We start from the raw sequence: 25,627 nt of genomic DNA on the forward strand, positions 1-25,627 counted from the left end.
TCAAAGTATCTCGTCAAACTTTGAAAAGAATCACTCAAACTAGAATTTTGGAAAAGACCACTTCACCCGGAGCTGGTCGTCAATAATTTGAGATGGTCGTCAAAAATCTGGAAAATATCGTCATCATCTGGCAAAGGTTTCCAAATAATGAAGAGATCACATACACCTAAAAAAGTTTGGAAAAAATTTGAAATAAGTGTTCGAAATTCCGAATAATTTCCTTCAAACCTAGAAAATATGTCATAACCTGAGGAACGTCAAGAAAATTTGAAAAAGGTTGTTTAAATTTGTAAAAGGTCGTCCATTTGTGGATAAGGTAGTTAAAATATGAAAAATGTGAAGAAGGTCGTTTTAATTTGAAAATCTACTTTTTTCGTTATACATAAATTTCGGATTAGATTTTAAGAAGATCCCACATTCGAGACCAATCGTTATTTCAGAAATTTATAACCTGAATCATTGTAATATGAAGAAAATCGTAAGATTTTGGAGAGAAAATTGTCAAACTACCTCGTCAAACTTTGAAAAGGATCCCGGAGGTGGTCGTCAATTATTTGAGAAAGTCAACAAAAATGTGGAAAATATAGTCGACATCTGGCAAAGGTTTCCAAATTATGAAAAAGTCCCCTAAACCTGAAAAAGTTCGTAAAAAAAATCTGATATAAGTGTACAAAGTTCCGAAAAATAATGTTAATATTCCGAATAATGTCGTCCAAACCTAGAAAATTTGTCATAACCTAAGGAACTTCGAGAAAATCTGAAAAAGGTTGTTTACATCTGTAAATCGTTAAACCGTCGTCCATTTGTGGATAAGCAAATTAAAATATGAAAAATGTAATAAAAATTTGAAGAATGTCGCCTTAACCTGAAAATTTACTTTTAAGTTATAAATAAATTTTGGATTAGTTTTTCAGAAGATCCCACATTCGAGGCCAATCGTTAAATCATATAATTTTCTAATTTCCGGCTCATTTACTGTTTCGTATTCATCGAACTCTGGTGTTCTTGTTGAAATATCTCATAACATTAGCTTCTTAAATCTTACCCGATTTTATCCCCATTTGCTTGTTTCCGAAAATTGCATTCAGCAACCGCTCAACGATGCGAGAAATGTCATCGCTCCGGCGAAAATCCCCAAATTACCACCGATGAATACACAAGTAGCAAATGGCAGCATCAAACCACACAGCCATTCTGTGTGCGGAAACTTTTTGAAATCCCATTTGTGCTGGATGCAAGTCCTCGTGTCCCCGTTTTCCGCTGCCGGGAAAAACATTAGGAAATTCCTGGAAACCAACCCCCGCCCGTTTAAGGTTCAACTTACAACTGAAAAGATATGCTGGTCTTTTGAAATTTCAATATTTTTCCTTTTAACAGTGACCGAGAAAAAAGGATTCATCATCAAAAAGCAAAACGGACCAAAAATTGTTCCGCGAAATACCCGGGGAAACCGAAAGCAATTATTCCCGAAATGAGCAATTATCTTCGGGTGAAGTATGGAACCTTAATGGTGGCTGGGCGGCTGATGATGGTATTTATGCTCTTCAAAAGATGGCAGCACCAGCACCATCGCTCGCTCAAGAGCCATGCCACGAAATGCAGCAATGTCAGCGCTTAAAATGCTGGAGCTATTTTCCATCATTAGCATTTTCATCAACGCGCGCGAACCGAGAGCTAAGCCATTTTTCCGCTATTAGGGAAAATCGCTTTGGTGGTTTGCTTTTTTTTTCATTCTGATTTTTTTTTCTGTGGGTAAAATATGCGCATATCTTTACGCTGGAGCCAGGGGAATGTGCAGGTATGCAATTCATGGGGTAGCAAAAAAAAAAAACAAGTAAATCATTGGAGGGATGTGTGGATGACTATGGTTTACCGGCTACCAAGTGATGGATTTTTCGAGGGGGAGGCGAGTGAGATTTTTTTCGCACCATTGCTTTTCTGGGTCACTAAAGTGCACGGTATCAGATTCGAAGTTTCAGGTGAGCTGGTTATGTGTGGGGGATAGGAGAATCGTGTGTCAGTTTGATTCTCAATTAGAAAGTTTTGGCGTGTGTTGGCTCTGTTTGATGATGACACCAGGCCAGGGAGATGTGAGGGATGAGAATAGATGTGAGAAGCAGGGAAATCTCTCACTAACAAGGGAATGTGGCGGCAACAACATTTTGACAGTCTCACGTTCCCGGTGCTAAATGATAGATGGCACTGCTGCTGCTGCACTAATTGCATGCTTGTGTGATGCTGAAGCCCCATGGTTTGCTTCTCTCATGGTACCGACCAGGTCAGGTGGAATTGAATAAGCTCTTTTAGCCGCTCTGGAGTACCATCAACCAAGGGCATCGCGCGTTATTTAACCAACTATGGAACGACGTGAATGAGAAAAGTGGAACTGTGTCTGTTTGAGAAGAGCACTGGAATAGAACAATTTAATCATAAACTTATTATAAACTGTAGCGTTATCATAGAACAAAAATTGTTCAAATCAGCTTTTGATTTCTGAAGAGGACTGCTTTTGAAATGTTTTCAAAAACTAATTTTTTAACAGCTTAAATGCATTACTTTTGAATCATTCCACCAACCAAGTATTTCTTCTAATAGAATGTAATTGGTGCACCGGAAGTTGTGTGACAAAACGTTGCATTTTTTTTTGTTTGTTTTGATTTCGCTTGAGAATTGTTCAACTATTGAGCTTTTTTTCAGCGTTTCTGAGCCGGATTACTTACGGTCTGGTGTCACGAACCGTAAAAGTGCTTTTTTAAGTGGTATCACTATCGTTAAGTTTCCAACAGTGATTAAAGTAAAATTTTGACTCTGTTGTGAGCCTACTTGGTTGAATGATTCAACTGAATCAAAACAATCGAAAGATTCCTTTTAATTCAACCACGGTAAATGAAAAGTTCATATACCGGTATTTCGATAGCAACTTACTACCTTCTTCAGTGAACGTTTTCGATTGATTGCGATCAATCGAAAACGTTCACTGAAGAAGGTAGTAAGTTGCTATCGAAATACCGGTATATGAACTTTTCATTTACCGTGGTTGAATTAAAAGGAATCTTTCGATTGTTAAAATTTTGAGTCTCCAGATGGATAAACTCTTTCAGTACATTAAAACTTCAGTCGGTCTCGGGTCCACAGATCAGCATAAACTTCGTCTTGGACGTTTAAATCATCAACCCAACCCTTTCTGCTTCGCGTTTCAATTTGCGGTAGAGTCCACCGGTAGGTCCATCGCTACAGATGATCTGCTGACTTTGTCAATGTCGTGGGCAAAGCAGACTAGACTGGATCTGCTGGAAATCGTGCCCTGCATTACTCTTACCGCCTCGTCGAATAAAACCTTCTAGTTCCACTTTGAGCATCATGCAGGATAGACTATCGCCTTGTCGAAGCAGCGTTTTCTGGCCTCTAGAAACGTTTTTTAGAGATTCTGAGCTTAATTTGCGATTAAAACTTTAAAATACATTTTCTGGCCTTATGAAGCGTTTTTTTTTTCGAAATTCGGAACTTAATTTGGGATCACAACTTTCAAATGCATTTTCGGGATTTAAGAAGCTTTTTTCGAGATTCTAATTTGGGATCACAACTTTAAAATGAATTTTCTAGCCTGTAGAAGTGTTTTTTCGGGATACTGAGCTTAATTTGGAATCACAACTTCAAAATGCATTTTTTTGGCTTTTGAAGCGTTTTTTCGGAATGCTGAGCTTAATTTGGGATCACAACTTTAAAATGCATTTTCTGGTCTTTAGAAGCGTTTTTGGGGATTCTGAGCTTAATTTGGGATTCACAACTATAGAATGTATTTTCTGGACTTAAGAAGCGCTATTTCGAGTTTCTGAGCTTAATTTGGGAACACAACACAACGTTTTCTGGGCTTCAGAAGCGTTTTTTCGGGATTCTGATATTTTTTACGAAGCAAACGCGTTCGTATTTTTTTCTCCGTAAGCCATGGACCCACAATTTTCCGCGTCTATCCACACCGTTTGGATGTGGGATGTTTTTAACTAACTTGAAATTGCACGCCAAGCATATTTTAACCAATTTTGGTTTAATTTTACAGATAATAATAAATAACATTTTGATCGATACGGGGATGGGTTTTATGTGTTAATTTTGCCAAACACTCGTATCGCAGTCATTCTGTAAACAAAATTGAAATGCAACAAAAATTGATTGATCACTTTCAATTGAAAATTGATAGAATTGAACAGATTGTTGAACAGCTGTTTTCAAAGATTTGGGTTTTCAAACCATATTTAATTTTTTTTTGAAACTACACAAATTACCAGGTGTGGTCTGTAAAACCAGGCTAATTTATTGTTACAATATGAGTTCCTTATCTGTAAGAGTTCATATCAATCAAAAGTTTTCCAATATAACTTCAGCAAAATTAGTTATCTTTGTTGCAAACAGCCACAAAATTCAAGGTAGCATCTATGTGTTTCTTCGTTGTTAATGTTCGTTTCTAAAGATCACACAAATGATTACCACATTTATTAAGAAGCGCACGATAGCAGACAATCGGGCGATTTCAAAATGATATTACATAAGTATGGAGTTTATGAAAATCGGTTTAGTAGTTTTTTACATTTACATACATATAACCCGAATAACAATCCGGGTCTATATGATCCTAACCTAAGGTTGGCAAAATATATTCAGCACATATCCGGGCTATTTTATCTAAAAAACTGGCAAAATCCGGGCATTTGATTATAAAATTGTCGATCAAAAACCGGCCAATATCCGGTTAAATTTGATCAAAAACCGGAAGTTTCCTTAACAAAATCAAGAACAAAACTTGATAATAAAAAATTTTATCAAAATTAATCATCAGATTTTAAATTGTTTTTAAGGCCTCCAAAAAACCTTTCATGATTATTTTTGTAGAACTTGGTCAAAAAATTTCGTTTTGGGCGCATACATAAAATTCATAACACAATTTGTTTTTTTTTTGTTCCATTTGGCAAATGAGGTGAAAGAATCCGGGCAAAATCCAGGCTTTTTTCAATACAATCCGGGCAACCGGGCCGGATCGGACTTTACCCAAATTTTGTATTAAATATATGAAACCAGGCAATCTGGCAAGCTTACCGTAACCGATTTATCTTCCTTTTCTTTGGCAAAGTGACCCTGGTAACTCTGTCCAAAAATCTAAAAATGAGGAATTGTCATGCTTCTCATTTGATTGAAAGTCAGACAATTTCATGTAAATATCATATAAAACTTTATGCATTTTTAAGGTTTCGCATTGAGAAGGTGCAGTTCGGGTTATATAGTACAAGTCACTATTTTGAATATTTGATCGCAGCAGATATTTTAAGGAAAAAAGCAATCCTTATTTCGAGCTTTATCCTTCGGATATAAATTCCGTGATAATTTTGTTTAAAAAAAGGTTTCAGGGTTCAGGGTTTTACTCCTCTTTCTCTTCCATTATGCCACATAATTGCTGCTTTAACTAATTCCAGCGACTTTTTTTAAAACTTTTATGAGATATTGTATTTTGATTCGTCTGTAGGTACCCCGAGGTTTTTTTTTATCACGATATAAAATCCGCCGTTGAGATATGGGATTTTTTTTTGTTTCGATTATAGTCGTTTTACAATCTTTATGGCATTCGCGACTTTATCAACCCTTGCAGTTGGCGGATCGTTATTAAAAAGCTTATCCGGTACAACTGTGTTCGATGTTTACTCTTGGGCTCGAACTCACGGACATCGGCTCAGGATTCAACAGACTTGCCAACTGAGCTATATCGCAAGCCCATATGACATATATGGGATTACATACATACTTTCTCACAGAAACCGTTTTAAATCGCAAGAACCGTGTGACAGAACCTTACACAGCAAACGAAAATTACCGACTTTGGTAAATTATTTTACAGAAAAAGTTCTGTAAATGAAAATTTTCGGTTATTGATCAATCTGACGTCTAGTTTCCTCCGAACCTCATCTCACTCTTGAAATCTTAAATAATTGTCTCAAGTTTTATCATGTAGGTACGCAAGTGGAATACAAATAACTTTCCAAGCAATCCTCGACATTTTATTTCCTTTGGACTTTCAAGGATTCTTTTCCGTGTGGCGATTGTTGACATTTTGTTGATAAGAAATAAAATAAAGATGAGGTATATTTCGCACGGCTTTCGATTGAGATGACACTAGTTGAAAATTTTCTTCTTATCTGAGCCTGTAAAAATTTATTTTTTTCGCTTGAAGCGTCTTCTGGAAATGTCGGTTATGTTTACCGAAAACTGTAAATTTTTTAGCAATTTTTACCGAAAATCGTAAAACGTTCAGTGAATTCAGCTTATAATAAGCAAAAATCACCGATCGTTTTCGGTAAAAATTATGGGCTTGTGAGGCAAGTCAGTTGCCTCCTGAACCGATGTCCGCGAGATCAAGCCCAAGAGTAAACATCGAACACAGTTGTACCGGATAAGTGAAACGACCATAATCGAAACAATAAAATCAGGGTTGCTAGCGATTTTTCGTTTTGAAATTCCAAAGTTTTTCCCGGTTTTTTCCCGATTGTAAATGATGATTTGTCCATTTATTATACTCGTTCTTAATATAAAAATCATGATGAATAAAAAAATACAATGTATAGGGCCTCACATTTCTTACAATTGTATCCCAAAACTTGTTAACCGGTTAGAAATCATGGCAAATATTTCGGGATCTTTTAACACGTAGTCTTTTCGCATCAAATTGACAGGTTTTCATGATATTTTTAAACGAATCTAACGAAAATGCCATATATTCGTTGTTTTGCTCCGCAATTTCAACAATTATGCAAATATAATTTCGGTTAGATTGATCTTGAAACTATAATGTAGAAGGTATGTCCTTTCCTCAACTGTGAAATTTTCTAGAATTTAAATGGAGTCATAGAAAAAATTGTTTAGTTTGTATAGAAATATGTAAAAAAATACATCGAAACATATTATCAATTTGATAATATCAAATCAGGTTATTAACTTGAATGGGGATTTGTCAGAATTTAAAATTTTGATATTTTCTGAATGCAGTTATATTTTTTTGTACAAATCCTAAGAATCCTGTTTTAGAAAAAACTGTTTTTCTTTCCAATACAAAACAATGAATAACTTTAGTAGTGCTCTAGTCATTTGAACTAAAGATTCGTGAAAATATAGAAAATCGCGTTCAAGACCAGTCTGAACTTTAATCGTTTGAATGTGAGCTATCATTTTGAATAAGGGTAAAGACCTTGGATCAAAGAGGAACTTGGATTTCTACAGGAGCTTTTTTCGATACAATTTTTACATAATACATAGGACACTTTAAGCAAAAGTTTAACGTAGGAATTCAAACGAACAACAACAACAACAACATTGAAAAATAATTTTTTTTTCTGGTAAAAAAAGGTGTAACTCTGCTTGAAAACGTCTTACGCAGTCAAATTATTATCTCTTTGCATAAATTAATTTAAACTAAACTGGTACAGTCGAACCTGGATAAGCGGGAAACCTCAATAAGTGAGAGAAAACACCAAATCCCAAGCTTTTTAAGCACAAAACCTCTTCAAATGACAGTGTAAACCCACTATAAGCTAAAGCTTAGTTCTTTTAGAAATGGGACAGTTACGAATGCCTGTATCTCAAAAACCATTCGTTTGAACGAAATACTTTCTATGAAGAAAAAGAAGGCAATGTTATGATCTTTCATGAAAAAATTTGAAAAAAAATATTTACCGTTTTTTGTTAAAGAAATTTCTACTTTATTCTTGGTATCTCTCATTGGCCGGCGCACACTTTGTTTAGTCATGGTATTGATCAGTTTCTCCAACTTACACTTCGTAAAATCTATATTTTAGGTGGCTTCACCTTCCTTCTTCAATTTCTGATACTTTTTGGTCCAATACTTCTCTGGAAACTGGAAACTGGAAGCATTTTAGTGGATACAGTTGTTTCGAAATGAACAAATTTGATTATTTTTGACCACATTTTTGAACGTTTTTTTTTCGGTACCGGTTTTACAGCTTAAGAGCTTTGGAACTATCAAAAAATGGTTGTTTGAGGTTGGATTTTAATGAGTCATCACTAGGCAACACTTTCAGCTTATCGGAGAAAATTGTTTTGGACATATCAGCGATCTACCCTTGGTTTTTCGTTTATTGAAAATTAAAAATGCTGGTATGAGACTTGCATTCCTTGATGATCCTTAACCGTTGTTGCCGATCATCTGCTTCACTCCATTGCTTGATTTGAACTTTGTGGACATTATTGACAGTGTTTGCATACTTATCCACCACAAAAACTCAGTAATTCTTTGAATAATCAACGGTTTTGTCAGCTATCAATTTGATAATGACGAATTTTAAAGGAAACTGTGCAAAATTATTTTTTTCTTTTTCTCTTGCATCGTACATATCTCAAAAACGCATAAATTTTAAATTTTGGAAAAAATTGGTCAAATAGTACTTTTTACAGGCAACAAAATGTTGTTAAAATTTTTAAAATCCAATAACTAGTTAACGAGCTATTAGCAAATGAAAGTGTCCCATTTCTAAAAGAACTAAGCTTTAGAGTCCTTTTTCTGACTAGACCAAGGAAATAAGATAAAATACCAGTTTTGGTACCAAAAGAATATTGGGTTACCAAAGAGCTAAAATCCACAGTTCCATATTGAAACTCACTCGAGAAAACTTCGAAATAATGCATCAACTGATTTCTTGTAAACCAGTGGATTTTAATCATATACACATTAAATAGTTGCATTTCAAGATCACTTTAATGTTTTAATATGTTGCTGACTCTCTATAAAAAAGAATCTTGTTAAGAGAACGAGAAAAACGAGAGTCCTTTGAACTCTCACTTATCGACGGTCGACTGTAGTCAGTTTTGTGTTAAGTTTTGTCGATAACAGTTTTATTATTAAATTCATAACATTTGAGTTTTTCTTGTAAGCGTAGCACACGCGGAGAATAGGATATTTCTCCGTAATTAGTTAAAAATACGATCAAACTCGTTTGTTTACTAATGAACGAAAATAAACGTTTATGAGATAAATCTATGTTGAGACTGTCAAAAAAGCTCTAAAATTTAGAAACTATATTAAAAATATTTTTGAAATTCCGTGAAAAAATTTCAAATATGAAAATTTTCCCGGTTAGGTGCCAAAATTTCCGGTTTTCCCCGGTTTCCCGGTGACGCGACGAAATTCCAAAGTTTTTCCCGGTATTCCCGGTTCGCTAGCAACCCTGTAAAATGGTAAAAATTACGGAAAATTTTACAGTTTTTGATAATTATCACCGGCATTTCAGTACAAACTACACTGGTACTGCTGGAAAAAATATCGAAATTTGCATCAAAAAGTACAGATATTTTGGTAAAATTCATCGATTGTACGTTAAAGATGACCGATTGTTCGGTGAAAATTACCGGTTGTTCGGTAAATATTACCGAACTTTTAAAGCTTTTCGGTGAAAAATTACAGTATTTCGATAATATTCACAGACTATTTGATAATAATTACAGGTATTTCAGCTATTTCGGTAAACTCTACCGGTTGTTCGGTATATATTACCGAGCTTTTAAAGTTTTTCGGCTAAATATTACCGGCCTTTTGGTAATAATTGCAGACAGTTCGGATCTACTTTACCGGTTGTTCGATAATATAACGATCTGTCACGTTGACAACTGCCAATATTTTGACAAATGATATCAGATACGATCAGTCGAGTTTCGATAGTTTTTTACCGAAAAAGGTCTGTAATATTTGACAGCTGTTACTTCTCTGCCATGAAAAAAATTACCGAGCGGTTTATCGAGTTTCACATGTTAGGAATTCGGTTAAATAATTACCGAGTTCTGTAATTTTGGTTTACTGTGTATGAATGGCAAAAAACCTGTTGACAGCCGTGAAACAATATAGACTACAATACGGTATTGAAATTTCAAAAGAACGAATGCGCCAAATGTAGAAATCGAGTTGTATGTTGGGTTAAATATGTTGTACGTAAAGAATCTACATTTCTTATGTACATAGTTTTCTGAAGCTTATTTTATATCCGAGAAAATAGCGGCAAACGCTGTTTACTTTACGCATTCACCCTAAGCTACACAAAAGTTGAAATAGAGGTACTATGCACGATATTTTAAGTTAAATAAAAGTATCCATACATTACTCCTGTAGAAGAGTGCCTTAGCATTTAGTTTCTTTAGAGAACAGCAAGTGTAAAAATTTCAAAAACTTGTCTGGAAATGTAATTTAAACATTCCTTCAAAAGTTCAATAGTTTTTTTTTGTAGAAGCGATTTGATATGGAGCCCTAGATTTTTTTTTCTCGGGCAACAAAAACTTCACACTCATCATGCTCCAACTAGCGCTATACTTGTGCCACAGCTCGTGAGTAAACAATTACCTGACCTGAAGCTTCAGCCACCCATCGGCAGCACTTTATGGATTCAATTTCGCCTTTTTTTCAATTAATATGCCCTCTTAATGACGCAACCACCCAACAAGAGTCTCTATTAGAAGAGCGGAGCCCAGCAAATTGATACCATCGGCAGCAGCCTGAATGCTCGAATGAAAATGAACAGCAGCGAAGGAAAGGTTGGTGAGAGAATCAATTTCATTCAGCTCTAGCGCCTTCAACCTCGACAATCGTGCTTCTTCCGGCCACCGTGTGTTGTCTTGGGTCTTTGAATGCTCAACCACCCACCCATAAGGTGGCTTTGGGTCAACCACAGACCTTCAGATGGGTCTTGGATTCCTTTCTTAATTAAGAGTACTTTCTCATCAAATCTAAAGCGAGAGTCGGCTCTGTTTGTCTATGGAAGAATCATCATAGACACCTACCTGTAACCGATTTTTAGGTGGTTTAAATGTGGGAAAATCTTTCCGCGGACAGTGGGTGAAATGTTATCAGAAAAAAAATACACTCAATATAGTCTTGGGCCTGATCACCGAGTTCTTTTCCCACATCAAAGTCAGGTTTCGCTGTTCGTGGAAGGTGTAATTAAGCCGCGGTTTGATGGCATTCATCCGTTGTTCCTGTCCTCTAGTGGATCCAAACGCTCGCTGATGGTTTCCCATCCGAGGGACCAGGTTCAATTCTCGCAGCTAGGAGGTGATAGGTCATGGTTCAGCGATTGCCACCTCTCCTGGCCTTTGCTGTAAGCTTCTTCTGCTTGCTGCACCCGATTGCGAGTGTCTTTTGATGCGGTGAGCGGGTCGTTTTATATTTGCGGTTTGCATCTACAGTCTTAAGTTAAGGAGCGGTAATCTTTCACGAAATCTTCCCTTTGTACCCTCATCGGAACTGAAAACTTTCAAAGCGTGTAAGCGAATAGTTCAAGCAAACCTATCAGGTGCTCTTCCAACTAAAGAATGATTAGAGCAAAAAAAAGTCTAACATTAAACAAACCACGTGGTCGTGGTGGAAGTTGAGGGATTTCTGATGTAATTTCTTACGGTTCCATCTCATGGGACAGAACCGGAGCCAGACAAACAGACAGTCAGTCCCTGGCAAAGGGCAAACGATGAAGATGGGACCCGGTTTTTACCTTCCCATTTGGTCCTAAAAGTAGAGCTAGAAGTAGTCTCTGGGTGTGCTGCCGCCACATTTGTGTGGTTACTCTCTCTTAATTGGACGATTTGATGAAAAGTTTTTCGGTGAGCCACCGCCACTCACCCCAAAAACCACTTCTGATAGACTGATTCGAGCAGAGTTTTCCTTCCGGACGCGTAATTAGATCAATCAACTTTTTCCGGGAGGGGTTTCGGAGACTTTTTTTCCGGTTCTGTGGTCATCATCGTCCAGGGAATTTTTTATCTGATTGTCGTGGAGATAAGAGAGGAGATAAAAAAACAGAATTCAGCTAACCAATTTCTAGGAATCGGATAATTAAATTTTTCGCTGACAACGAATTTCGGTTTGGCATTGGAGATTCCATTAAATTTTTGAAAAGAGAGTCAACAATAGATTTTTTCTTTTTGAGGAGCAAAAAACCATCAACCGATTTTTTTGAAACAGTGTACCTAATTAAATTTTTAAAATGACATACTAAATTTTAGTTGCACCTAGAGATTGAATTTTAAGAAAAGCTTCCAGCAATAGATTGCTCTTAAAAGGCTACCTAAAATGAATAGATTTTTGAAATACAAAAAAAAAGGAGACTCAATTCCAAAATAAGAACCAACTACACTAGTTTAAATCCAAAAAATCCCAGTAGAACAGTTTTTGAGTTAAGCTTAAAATATAAAACTTAAAAAAAAAAACAAAAATAATTGTACTTAAAATCACATATCTCGAATTGAATAATTTGAAATCTCTCTTTTGCAGGTGAATAAAAAATTTTGTTTCATCGACAGTTTTAGACTTGATGGTAAAATTTGAAAAATCTGATTTTCTATGGGCCTTAAATTTTAATTAAAAACAAAGATTTCAAGTGGTTATGGTTACCTTTTTATAACAGAAATTTTTGAATTTTTGAATAATTTAACAAACCGCCTTGACCAATCGCACTCGCTCCAAACTTTGATTGCTAACTAGTTTACCAAAATTTCACATGCCAAATTTAAAAAAAATCTGGCCATCGGGAGAGATTGCTTGAGTCTCAAGCGTGAATGGTATTTTGAGGGATTTTGCTCGGTAGGAGCAAAATATGCTGGTTTTTTATTAATAAGTTTTGTCACTAACCGATTGCTTGCTATGAATAGTTTTCTTAAAGCCTTTTATTTATTTACATAGTATTCCGTCTTACGACATAACTTGACGAACATAATTCCTAAAATTCACTCGGTCCATGGCAACCGTTCTCCAATTTCTCGGGCAGCCTTAAAGCCTTAGTTGAGACAAATATTCCACCCGAAGACTGCAACGTTTTGGCCACAAATTGTCGTCCAACGCGCAATGAGTACATTTTATGCATTGCGTTTTATACAACGATTCGCAAAAAGAATACAGACTTTGAACGGTAGTAATTTTTTTGTTTGAAGTCCAATCGCGTTGCAATCAAAACAACGGGAATTTGTCCTCTTACAAACCATCTTTTATTTAATTTGATTCAAAACAATGAGGACTTGTCCTCTTGCAAGCCATTTTTTATTTAACTTCATTCAAAAACAATGGGGACTTGTCCTCTTGCAAGACATCTTTTATTTAATTTTATGATAAAAGAACAATGGGCACTTGTCCTCTTGCAAGCCATCATTTATATAACTTCATTCAAAATCGATGGGGACTTGTCCTCTTGCAAGCCATCTTTCATTTAACTTCTTTAAAAACAAAGAGGACTTGTCCTCTTGCAAGTCGTCTTTTATTTAATTTAATTAAAAACAATGGAGACAATGGAGAAAAAAAATAAAATTTAATAAAAGATGGCTTGCAAAAGGACAACTCCCCATTATTTCAATAAAAGTAAATAAAATATGCCTTGCAATGTTCTCTTGCAAGCCATCTTTTATTTAAGTTTATTAAAAAAACAACAGAGACTTGTCCTCTTGCAAGCCATCTTTTATTTAGGTCTATTGAAAACAATGGAAACTTGTGATTCAAGCCATTTTTTATAATTTTTTTTTTCTCAAAAACAAATGGGACTTGGTCTCGTGCAAGCCATCTTTCATTTAACTTCATTCAAAATCGATGGGAACTTGTCCTCTTGCAAGCCATCTTTTATTAAATTTCTTCAAAAACAAATAGGACTTGTCCTCTTGCAAGTCGTCTTTTATTCAATATCATTAAAAGCAGTGGGGAATGGCCCTCTTGCAAGCCATCTTTTATCGTTTTTTTTAATAGGAAATTGTCTTCTTGTATATTTAATTTAATTTTATTCAAAACAATGGGAACTTGTCCTCTTGAAGACATATATAATGAAATTGTATTCAAAACGATGGGGACTTGTCCTCTTACAAGCCATCTTTTATCAAATTTTATTAAAAAAAACAATAAGGACTATTCCTTTTGCAAGCCATCTTTTATTAGACTTCATTCAAAATCAATGGAGATTTATCCTTGAAGCAAACTTTCATTGAATTTTATTCAAAATAATGAGGACTTGTCCTCTTACAAGCCATCATTTATTTAATTTTAGTAAGTAAAACAATGGGGACTTGTAATCTTGCAAGCCATCTTTTAGTTAATTTTTATTAAAAAAATACAATCTTGTCGATAGCTATATTTTATTTAATTTTATCCAAACAAAAACAATGGGGACTTGTCCTCTTCCAAGCCATCTTCTATTTGATTTTATTCAAAACAATGGATACTTGTTCTCTTAAAAGCAATCTTTTAAAAAAATTTATTAATAACAATGGAAACTTTTCCTCCTGCAAGCCAAATTTTATACCAAACAATGGGAACTTGTCTTCTTGCAAGTCATCTTCCATTTAACTTCTTTCAAAAACAATGGAGACTTGTCTCTTGCAAGCCATCTTTTACTAGAATTTATTCGAAACAATGGGGACCTGTCCTATTGCAAGCCATCTTTCATTTAAATATATTCAAAACAATGGGGACTTGTCCTCTTGTAAGCCATCGTTAATTTAACTTCATTCAAAACCAATGGGGAGTTGTCCTCCTGCGAGCCATTTTTTATTAAATTTTATTGAAAAAACAAAGGAAACTTGTCCTCTTGCAAGCAATCTTTTATATAAAATCATTTTTTAAAAAATGGGGACTTATCCTCTTAAAAGCCATCTTTCATTTATTTTTTTTTTTTAAATCGATGGGAACTTGTCATTATCAACCCATCTTTCATTAAACTTCATTGAAAATCAATGGGGACTTGTCCTCTTGCAAGCCATCTTTTATTTATTTTGTTCAAAATAATGGAGACTTGTTTTCGTCCAAGCCTCTTTAATATTACTTTATTCAAAAACAATGAGGACTTGTCCGCTTACAAGCCATATTTTATTTTATTTCATTCAAATTAATGAATACTTGTCCTCTTGCAAGCCATTTTCTATTAAATTTAATTCAAAAGAATGGAAACTTTTCCTCTTGCAAGCCACCTTTTATGAAATATTATTGATTAAAATGAGGACCTGATATCTTGCAAGCCATCTTTTTTTTATTCAAAACAATTGAGACTTGTCCTCTTGCAAGCCATCGTTTATAAAATTTTATTCAAAAACGAAGGGAACTTGTCTTCTTGTAAGCCATCTTTTATATAAATTCATTTAAAACAATTTGGACTAGTCCTCTTGCAAGCCACCTTTTATTAAATTTCAATAAAAACAATGGAGACTTGTCTTCTTGCAAGCCTCTTTTGTATAACTTCATTCAAAAACAATGAGGACTTGACCTCTCACAAGCCATATTTTATTCAATTTTATTTAAAAAAAAAAATGGAGACTTGTCCTCTTGCAAGCCACTTTTCAATTGATTAAATTCAAAACAATGGAGACTTGTCCTATTGCAAGTCATCATTTATTGAATTTATTAAATTTTATTATTGCCAAATTCTTTCTGTTTTCGAACATGTGATTTTATATTTCTTATTTAGTTTTGCCACTTTTAACTAAGACATCTCAACTCAACTAGGAAAAATCTCGACAGAAAGAAAAAAATTGTTCGCAATATTATTTTTGGACCCTCTGCAGGTATCACACTCACTTTACACTCACTCATTTATTACCGAATAATGTAAATATTTACACACAACACATGTGGCAAACTTTGATCCCGAGAATTCCCAAAATTAACTAATAATGTTGTTATTTAATTTTATCCAAACAAAAACAACGGGGTCTTGTCCTCTTGCAAGCCATCTTCTATTTGATTTTATTCAATACAATGGATACTTGTTCTCTTAAAAGCAATCTTTTAAAAAAAATTATTAAAAACAATAGAAACTTCTCCTCCTGCAAGCCAAATTTTATACCAAACAATGGGAACTTGTCTTCTTGCAAGTCATCTTCCATTTAACTTCTTGACCTCTCACAAGCTATATTTTATTTAATTTTATTTAAAAAAAAATGAAGACGTGTTCTCTTGCAAGCAATTTTTCATTCAAAAACAATGGGGACTTGTCCTCTTGCAAGCCACTTTTCAATTGATTAAATTCAAAACAATGGGGACTTGTCCTATTGCAAGTCATCGTTTATTAAATTTATTAAATTTTATTTTTGCCAAATTCTTTCTCTTTTCGAACTTGTGACATTAAATTTTGTATTCAATTTTACCTCTTCTAAATAAGACATCTCAACTCAACTAGGAAAACCTCTCGATAGAAAGAAAATTTTGTTCGCAATATTATTGTTGGACCCTCTGCAGGTATCCTTAAGTCGATGGGTACATTTTTACACATACACTCATTTATTACCGAGTAATGTAAATATTTACACGCAACACATGTGGCAAACTTTGTTCCCGAGAATTCCCAGAATTGGCTAATAATGTTGTAGAGGCACATTTGGAACTGCAATCAAATGGCAACCAATATGGGTATCGATTTGCCTAAACCTGAGAGACGCCGTGGTACTTTAGAGCTTGTCCTCAGTTTATGCATAGGAACGCCGCCCGGTTGGTTCCTCGTTCGTCCCATCTCTGTTCCTCCAATTCGTCACCCATCATCGGCAGGTAGCTTCCAAATGGGATTGGTTTGGGAAACTGCACCATGTTATTATAGGCAAATGAATCTATTATTGCATACTGGCTGACTGAACTGACTGAAAGACCGACTGACTGACAAACTGACTGCTTGGCTTAAGGACCGAAACGGATTTTCCCACGTTCGAAGTTAGGTAAAAGAGCAGCAGCAATCTTTGGCGTACCTGCGACGAAAATGACTGAGACGAACCAAGACCAAGACGACGACGACGTGCCATTTGGGAAGGTTTGATGGATTTACCTTTTCTCGCCATTTGTCGATGCTAATCTATGCTCAGGTTTAGTAGTGTCCTGGCAGCATATGGCAGAGGATCATCTGTATTCTAACTGGATGTGGTGGAAAAGTTTTGAAATTTAATCGAATCAAGGAATACCAGATTCTGAAAATGTAAGTGAATCAGTGGAAAATATTAAGTGCACCCCTGAGGAAAATTTTCGGTTTTTAGTTCAACCCCTACAAAATTCAGTGCCATTTTCAAACGACGAATTAATGTAATCCCAACCAAAGTGTAACCTAATCATCGTTTTCGTGAACCGCCACATTTGGACGATAAAAGCTCCACTTGCTCCATTCAACCTTGTCTGTTCATCCTCTGCCTGGAGCTTGACGAATTTTAGGAACACGTCGCGCGTTTCTCTGCTTCGATTCGGTAAGGGAAAACGTGCATATCCGATATCCATATCGGTTGGATTTTATGAAAATTGAACCCCGTAAATATTAAATGTTATTACATTGGAAGCATAATTTCCCCGCCGCTGCTGTTGTTGATGGTTCGCCAAAGAACCGCAAAGCGTGAAGCATTTTCCCGGAAAAACATCAGCACCGAGGGGTAAACCGCGCGTCTATTTTCAAAACCCGAGAAAAACACAGAAAATCTGTTTACCCAAAGTGATGATGTGGGAGGATTTCTACTACTAAATAGTTTGGTTTCTCTGAAAAGCCCCGAGTGCCAAAGCTCCTTCAGTCAGGTTTCTCCCTTCCCCAAATCAGAAGAGTCGGTGATTGTTGCTTTCAATCAGAGAACACTGCGCTAAAATCCCCCCGACGACGACAAACTGATGAAAAGGAGATGAAAATCTGTTTCAGTTGATTCGTGATTCGAGCAGGGGTGGAGAGAATTAAAGGATGATCAGATTCGAATGTATTTTAGATACAAAATCTTTCTTTTGAAAATCTGACTCTATTATCCAAACTCTCCTTCTAATCTAAATTTGATTTTGTGATCTGAAAACTGAATCAGGAGTTAAACATTTCGATTTGTTAAAGTATTGTTTTCAGTTTCCGGTAGTTTTATTCTGATCCAAAATCTTTATAGTAAACGTTGATTCTGTTTCTTTTTTATTCAGAAGACTAGACAATCGATTTTCAATTCGAAGAATATTTCACGCTCCAATACTTATATCTTCTTATTATGAATGTTTGGCGTGAATGATGAAAAAGATCTTCCAAAATATAAAAAAAAATCCTTATTAAAAATTTCTGTTGTGATATCAAATAAAAAAGAGTACTATTTGTATCGGAAACTGAAAATAAAATTACATTTACTTTTGTCATGTCCTTTTTAGAGGTCAGGTTACAATAGTGATTTATATATGCTTCGATTTTCCATCCGTCATATTGGCAACACTTTCCTAATGATTTCCACTTCGTTCGATTGGCAACAATTCCAATGAACACTACGAATTCACTCTTCTTCGATTCTAAAACAATAGCGAATTGACGTTTCCTCTCACTTGCGACTCTCTGTTATTGTTTACATATGCCACGAGGTTCGTAAGTCCGGATTTCTTCTCTACATTTCGTTTTCAACATCTAGTCCCGACAAAAGAATTTAAGTTTCATCATACTTCAGAATTCTCGATTTTTGTATCTGGAACTTTCGAATTCTACGATAAATTTGATTTAAAACTCTAGTTCTGAATTAAGTCGAGTTGAGAGGACAGCCTGAACAAATTGATAACAATTTCAAGCGAGTCTCTCAACTCTCCACAGCTGGAAATCGAAAGACGAGTTGAGAGGACAGCCGGAATAAATTGATAAGAATTTGAAGTGAGTTTCAAGGACAACTTGAAATTTAAAGACGAGTTAAGAGGACAACCTGTACGTATTAAAAGGAATTTTAAACGATTTGGCTGAGTTTATTGATAAGGATTTGAAGTGAGTTGAGAGGACAACCTGAAGCTAAAAGTCGAGTTGAGAGGACAGCCTGAACGTATTGGTAAAAAGTTCAAGAGTTGAATGGAAAGCCTGAATGTTAAAGACGAGTTGATAGGACAACCTAAACAAATTGAAAGCAATTTCAATCGAGTTGAGAGAACAGCTAAAAATCGAAAAGCAAGTCGAGAGGACAGCTTGAATGTATTGATAGTAATTTCGAGAAAGTTCGAAATCAAAAGACGAGTTGAAAAGACAATCTGAACACAAATTGATCACAATTTTAAGCGAATTGAGAATAATCGAAAGACGAGTTGAGAGGACAGCCTGAATGTATTGATAATTTAAAGGCGAGTTGAGAGGACAACCTGGACTTATAAATGACAATTTTAATCGAAGAAAATTTGAAATTAAATTACGATTTGAGAGGACAGCCTGAACGTATTGAATTTTTTTTAAGTAAGTTAAGAGGGCAAGTTGAAGTTAAAAAGCGAGTTGAGAGGACAGCATGAACGTATTGATTATAATTTCAAGTGAGTTGAAAGGAAAACCTGAATCTTATAGACGAGTTTAGAGGACAGCCTGAACAAATTGACAGCAATTTCAAGCGAGTTGAGAGAACGCCTGGAAATTGAAAAGTGAGTCGAGAGGACATCCGTTCAGGCTGATAGTAATTTGAAGGAAATCTGTAATTAAAAGACGAATTGAGAGCCTGAATAAATTGATCACAATTTCAAGCGAATTGAGAAAAATCGAAAGACGAGTTGCGAGGACAGCCTGAATGTATTGATAAGAATTCGAAGTGAGGAAAACCTGAAGCTAAAAGTCGAGTTGAGAGGACAGCCTGGCCAATTGACCACAATTTAAAACGAGGAGAACTTGAAATTGAATGGCGAGTTGAGTCGATTGCCTGAACGTATTGATGAAAATTTCAAGTGAATTGAGAGGACAGCTTTAATTTAAAAAGCGAGTGGAGAGGACAGTCTAAATGCATTGATAATAGTTTCAAGTGAGTTGAAAGGAAAACCTAGATCTTAAAAACGAATTTAGAGGACAGCTTGAACAAATTGATAACAATGTCAAACGAGTTGAGAGAACAGCTGAAAATTGAAAAGCGAGTCGAGAGGACAAGCGAAACGTATTAATAGTAGTTTCAAGGAAATCTGTAATCAAAAGACGAGTTGAGAGGACAGCCTGAACAAATTGATAACAATTTTAAGCGAGTATAGAAAAATCGAAAGACGAGTTGAGAGAACAGCCTGAAGTTATTCGAAGCAATTTAAAGGCGAGTTGAACCTGGACGTATTACTAAAAATTTTAAACGAGGAAAATTTGGAATTAAATGGCGAGTTGAGAATACAGCCTGAAAGTATTGATTAAAATTTTAAAGTGAGTTAAGAGAACACTTTGAAATTTAAAGGCAAGATGAGAGGACAGCCTGAACGTATTTATAAGAATTTCAAGTCAGTTGAAAGGAAAACCTGAATCTTAAAGACGAGTTGAGGGGACAGCCTGAACGTATTGATAACAATTTCAAGCGAATTGAGAGAACAGCTGGAAATGGAAAAGCGAGTTGAGAGGACAGTCTAAACGTATTGATAGTAATTTCAAGGAAATCTGAATTCAAAGACGAGTTGAGAGGACAGCCTGAACGTATTGATAACAATTTTAAGCGAGTTGAGAAAAATCGAAAGACGAGTTGAGACGAAAGCCTCAATGTATTGATAAGAATTAGATTTGAAATTTGACTTGAAATTTAAAAGCGCAATTGTGAGGACAACCTGGACGTATTAATGAACGAGGAAAATTTTAAATTAAATGGCGAGTTGAGAAGACTTCCTGAAAGAATCGACTAGAATTTCAAGTGAGTTAAGAGAATAACTTGAAGTAAACGAGCGAGTTGAGAGAACAGTCTGAACGTATTGATAATAATTTCAAGTAAGTTGAAAGGAAAACCTGAATCTTAAAGGCGAGTTGAGAGGACAGCCTAAATAAATTGATGACGATTTCAAGCGACTTCAGAGAACAGCTGGAAATCTAAAAGCGAGGCGAGAGGACAGCTTAAACATATTGGTAAAAATTTCAAGAAAATCTGAAATCAAAAGACAAATTGAGAGGACAGCGTGAATGAATTGATAATAATTCGAAGTGAATTGAGAGGGCAATTTGAAATTTAATGGCGAGTTGCGAGGACAGCCTGGACGAATAAATGATAATTTTAAACGAAGAAAATTTGAAATAAAATGGCGAGTTGAGAAGACAGCCTGAACCAATTGATAACAATTTCAAGTGAGTTGAGAAAACAACTTGAAATCAAAAAGCGAGTTGAGAGGACAACCTGAAAGTATTGATAAAAAATGCAAGTAAGTTGAAAGGAAAACCTGAATCTTAAAGAAAGGGTTAAGAGGACAGCCTGAACATATCGATAACAATTTCAAGTGAGTTGAGATAATAGCTGGATATCAAAAAGGGAATCGTGAGGACAGCCTGAACGTATTGATAGTAATTTCAAGTGAGTTTCAATGTATTCATAAAAATAGCAAGCGAGTTGAGAGAACAGTTTAAAATTAACGTATTGGTTAAAATTTCAAGTGTGATGAGAAAACAACTCAAAATCTGAACTGCTTGTGAAGAGTACTGCTTAAGAAACCTTCTGAAATTAATAACACTGATACTCGACGTGAATTTTGAAGTCATATTCAAAAAAATTCCTAATCCTGAGCTAAGATTTTTTGAAATTTGATCTTGTATTCTAAGTATGAATTCCTCACAATTTGGTCTGTTATTCTGAGTGTCATATTCAAAATAAAAATGAATTCTTATCCGGAAATTTTTATTATGAAAATCTGCTAGTCCGAAAAGATTCAATATCAGAATTCAGCGTAAAAAAAAATAAATTTCAGAATCTAGGATCGGAATTCAAAACATAAAAATTTGAATTTGATTTTTGATCAGCTCAGTATTGGACAAATCCCCAAGCACATTTTTTTATTTCAGGGGACAAATTTGTTCTTGCTTATAAATATTTCTTGCTGGTGTGAGGTTTTCTGACCTCATTGGCAACCAAAATTTCAATGTTAAGCCAAACAAATTTTCATAACCTTAACCCGATTTAGAGATAAAATTTTTCAAGAAAAATCTATATTTTTATAACCATAAAACATTCCGATTTCAATCGGAAAGCAAACTACGCCAGTGCTACTTTTCTAGCCGATGCAAGCTGTGCGCACAAACTAACTAATGAAGGTAGCAGCAGTAAGAACATACATAGAGAATGGTGATGTGATAATGGCTCCTGATGATATTGCTGCCGATAAAGTGAGCTTCTCATCCCCTTCGTTCCCAATCTATTTCTCGGGAAACTGAAACTGAACTATTTTCCATATTCCGGGCACCCGTTTTCCCTTGAATGTTAAATTTTCTCCTTCGAGCAAGATTGCGTTAATTTCAAATCTCGGGCGGTTGATATAATTGGATTTTTCGATTCGAATGCACCCGAAATGGTAAACAGCAAAAACCAAAAACGATTCCAATTTCAGATTTGGTTCGTTTGTTTTTCGGGAGGGAACCAACAAGTAAGGCGATTACTAGTAGCAATAAACTAACCAGAGAAGTACTAAAACGACGGTATCCATTGTCTCAATTTGCACTTTCTGCCTCCGCCTTTTTTGCGCCCAGAGATTGCACTTACATTGTTCCAAACACGATTTGTAAACTGATTTTTGCTTCACTTTCTTTTCGTCGCCCATTGCAGATCTTATCCGGTTGACCCCTTCTCGAATGAGCTAGCTGCCTCGGCCAGGGAGAGAGAGTATGCTGACAACCGCCAGTGAACTACTGCCATCGTTCAATTTATGCTGCTACTGAGACTATCTCGAACATAAAAATCAACCGTGCATAACAACAGGAGATTTATCTGCCACACTGTGCCGGGCATCGGCATTCGGCTAGAGCAAATAGCAAACACCCAGTGGGGAACCTGCCCCAGACAGAGGAGAGCGAGTCAACGGTCACGCCATGGACTCCATCATTCGGATGGTGGCGTTCCTGTTTCCATTTCTAGCGGCGTTACTCACGCACAATTTGGCAAACTCATTTCCGCAAAACTACGACTATGTCATCGGGGCGGACTATGGAGCAGTAACCGGACTCAGTGGGAGTCCGGGAGCCGGAAGAAGGTCCAGTGGATCCGGACAGGACCAGCGATTCGTTTGTCCGGAGCCTACCCCTAGCAGCGATTATAGCTGCATGTACGTGGGGGGTTATTACGAAATTCAATCACCCGTCATTAACCCGCAGCTGACCATCAAAATTGACCCGGGCAAATATGCTCAAATCGAATGCTATGATAAGCACGAATTCGATGACCTACCCCATCTGAATTTGGGCAACACCAGCCAGATTAAAATCACCCGATGCAAGCTGTCCCAACACAAATCAATCCTACAGCACATTAGTTTCCTGGGGGTTAAAAACATCAAAGACTTTTGGTACCAAAGCTTGGGCAAGGATTTCGGAGTAAAACTTGTCCATCAACACTTTGACGGAATGCGGAACCTCGAAAAACTAATCCTCACCTCTGGAATCGAGGACCTACAGCCGGACCTCTTCTCCGACCTGCCCAATCTTAAGTGGCTCAACCTCCGCAGCAACTACGTAAAGCTGCTCCACAACGTCTTCGACAACCTCACGAACCTTGTCATCCTGGAGCTCGCCATCAACCAAATCAACGAACTTGAACCAGGCCTTTTCAAAAACCAACGAAACCTCCGGCACCTGAACCTTTTCCGGAACCAGCTCAACAACATCACCAAAGAGTCGTTCCGAGGAGCAGAAACGATCCAGGAGCTAGACCTATCAGCGAACGCCATCGAATCATTCGACCCGGACGTCTTCTCCCTCCTACCGGACCTCACCGAACTCAACCTAAGCTTCAACCGGTTCACAACCCTCCCGGAGAACCTTCTCGCAGAAAACCGCAAGCTCAAAGACTTCCGCCTGGTCCACAACCAAGCTCCGATGCAAACCCTCCCGGAATCCTTTCTCGCCAATCTACCCCAACTTAAAACCGTGATCCTGAACCGCTGTAGCTTCACCCATCTCCCAGCAACCCTGCTGAAAGGTTCCTCCGAAATTGCGATGCTGGACTTCAGCTACAACCAACTGACTTCGCTACCGGAACAACTTCTTCGTGACCAACTTCAACTTACGGATCTAAACTTGGCCTATAACGAGCTTGAGATACTGCCGGATCGGCTTCTGGACAACACCGTCAAGCTGGAGAAGCTTAGGTTGTCCTACAATCGGCTGTACAATTTGACTGCGTAAGTATTCTGAAGTTCTGAAGTCCCGAAGTTCAAATCTAATTCTCAATTCTCCTTTCACAGTAACGTATTCTACGCGCTCGAGAACCTTCAGGAGCTATACCTGGACAACAACTATCTGCACTCGATCGATCGGAATGCGTTCGACCGAACCAGTACCCTGGTCAAGCTGTACCTGCAGAACAACTTCCTCTCGTTCCACGACTTCAGCTTCGTCGAACAGGAACTGGACATCGCCGAAGGGGACGGAACTCCGTTCCAAACCCTCAACAATCTGCGGATCCTGAATCTACGCAACAACAGCATCACTACCATCTTCCGGGACTGGGCCGTCAATGCAATCAAGCTGGAGGAACTGGACCTGAGCTACAATAACATCTCGATGCTCTCCTATTCCAGTTTGCCGTTCATATCGTCGAGGATCCGGGTCAATTTGACGCATAACAAAATTTCCCAAATTGAGTTGCGGGACATGGAGCAAATCATCATGGGACAACCGGATTCGTACGTGAGCCATGTGGATTTGTACCTCAATGATAATCCTTTGAACTGTGACTGTGTGCTGCTGCAGTTTATTCAATACTTGCGTCAAATGATGGGTAAACGGGTTTATAAGACCATTACCTTCAACGCTGACAACTTGCGTTGCGCCGAACCGAAGCAATTTGAAGGTAGACTAGTCAGTAGCTTAGAGTTGGAAGACCTGTTCTGTGATCTGGATCAACCGGGAACGGAAGTCAAGTTGTGTCCGGCCAAATGTCACTGCACCACTCGACCATTCGATAAGGCTTTAATCGTCAATTGTACCAAGCAAGGCCTTACTGAGATTCCTCCACTTCCCGTACCAAGTAACTTTGCTCATGAATACACGGAGCTACACATGGAGTATAACAACGTATCCGAGCTGCCGACCGAGGAGCTGACCGGATATTTCAGCGTGGGTAAACTGTTTATGCAGAACAACTCACTTGTTCAGCTATTGCCAGAAAACTTACCGAGCAAGCTACGAATGCTGGATGTCTCCAACAATAGGCTCGTGGTTTTGAACCAGTCGGTCATTGAAGTCCTCAACAGTAGCAAGTTCTTGGAAAACACTCGAATGGCTGGCAACCGTTGGCAATGTGATTGCACCACTTCCGAGCTTGTTAACTTTGTCCAGCGGAACCAGCAGCGTATTGGAGACATCAACCAATTGACATGCGAGGGAGGAACTTCCTTTACCAGTGTCACTATCAGTGACCTTTGCAACCGGGACCTCACCGTGATACTAGGCTGGAGTATCTCGTTGACCATACTTTTCATACTGATCGCGATATTAACCATTTTCTACTACCGTTATAACATGGAGATCAAGGTTTGGTTGTTCAAGAACGGCCTTTTCTTGTGGTTGGTCACGGAAGAAGAATTAGACAAGGATAAGCTGTATGATGCCTTCATCTCCTACTCGCATAAGGATGAAGATTTCATCACCGAACAGCTGGTGCCCACGCTAGAGAAGGAACCGATGAACTTCAAAACCTGTTTACATATCCGTGATTGGACCGCTGGAGAGATGATCAGTACACAGGTTTG

The 25,627-nt window shown here is 37.0% G+C and overlaps 2 protein-coding genes across 10 annotated transcripts in view; one reads left to right on the plus strand and one right to left on the minus strand.

The window, feature by feature from the left end:
- The window catches only part of LOC129740585 (cation-independent mannose-6-phosphate receptor), a 431,652-nt gene that overhangs the window by 354,528 nt on the left and 51,497 nt on the right, over positions 1-25,627 (minus strand). The window lies entirely within an intron of this gene.
- LOC129740582 (protein toll-like) overlaps positions 1-25,627 on the plus strand; it is a 196,206-nt gene that overhangs the window by 169,760 nt on the left and 819 nt on the right. For all 3 annotated transcript variants that reach the window (XM_055732277.1, XM_055732279.1, XM_055732278.1), the window contains 2 exons: positions 22,486-24,055; positions 24,119-25,622. In XM_055732277.1, coding sequence (XP_055588252.1) covers positions 22,749-24,055; positions 24,119-25,622 — 2,811 coding nt within the window. In that variant the 5' untranslated portion in view covers positions 22,486-22,748. The remainder of the gene's footprint in view (positions 1-22,485; positions 24,056-24,118; positions 25,623-25,627) is intronic.

The sequence above is a fragment of the Uranotaenia lowii genome, chromosome 1, assembly GCF_029784155.1.
Source record: "Uranotaenia lowii strain MFRU-FL chromosome 1, ASM2978415v1, whole genome shotgun sequence".
Classification (NCBI taxonomy): Eukaryota; Metazoa; Arthropoda; class Insecta; order Diptera; family Culicidae; genus Uranotaenia; species Uranotaenia lowii.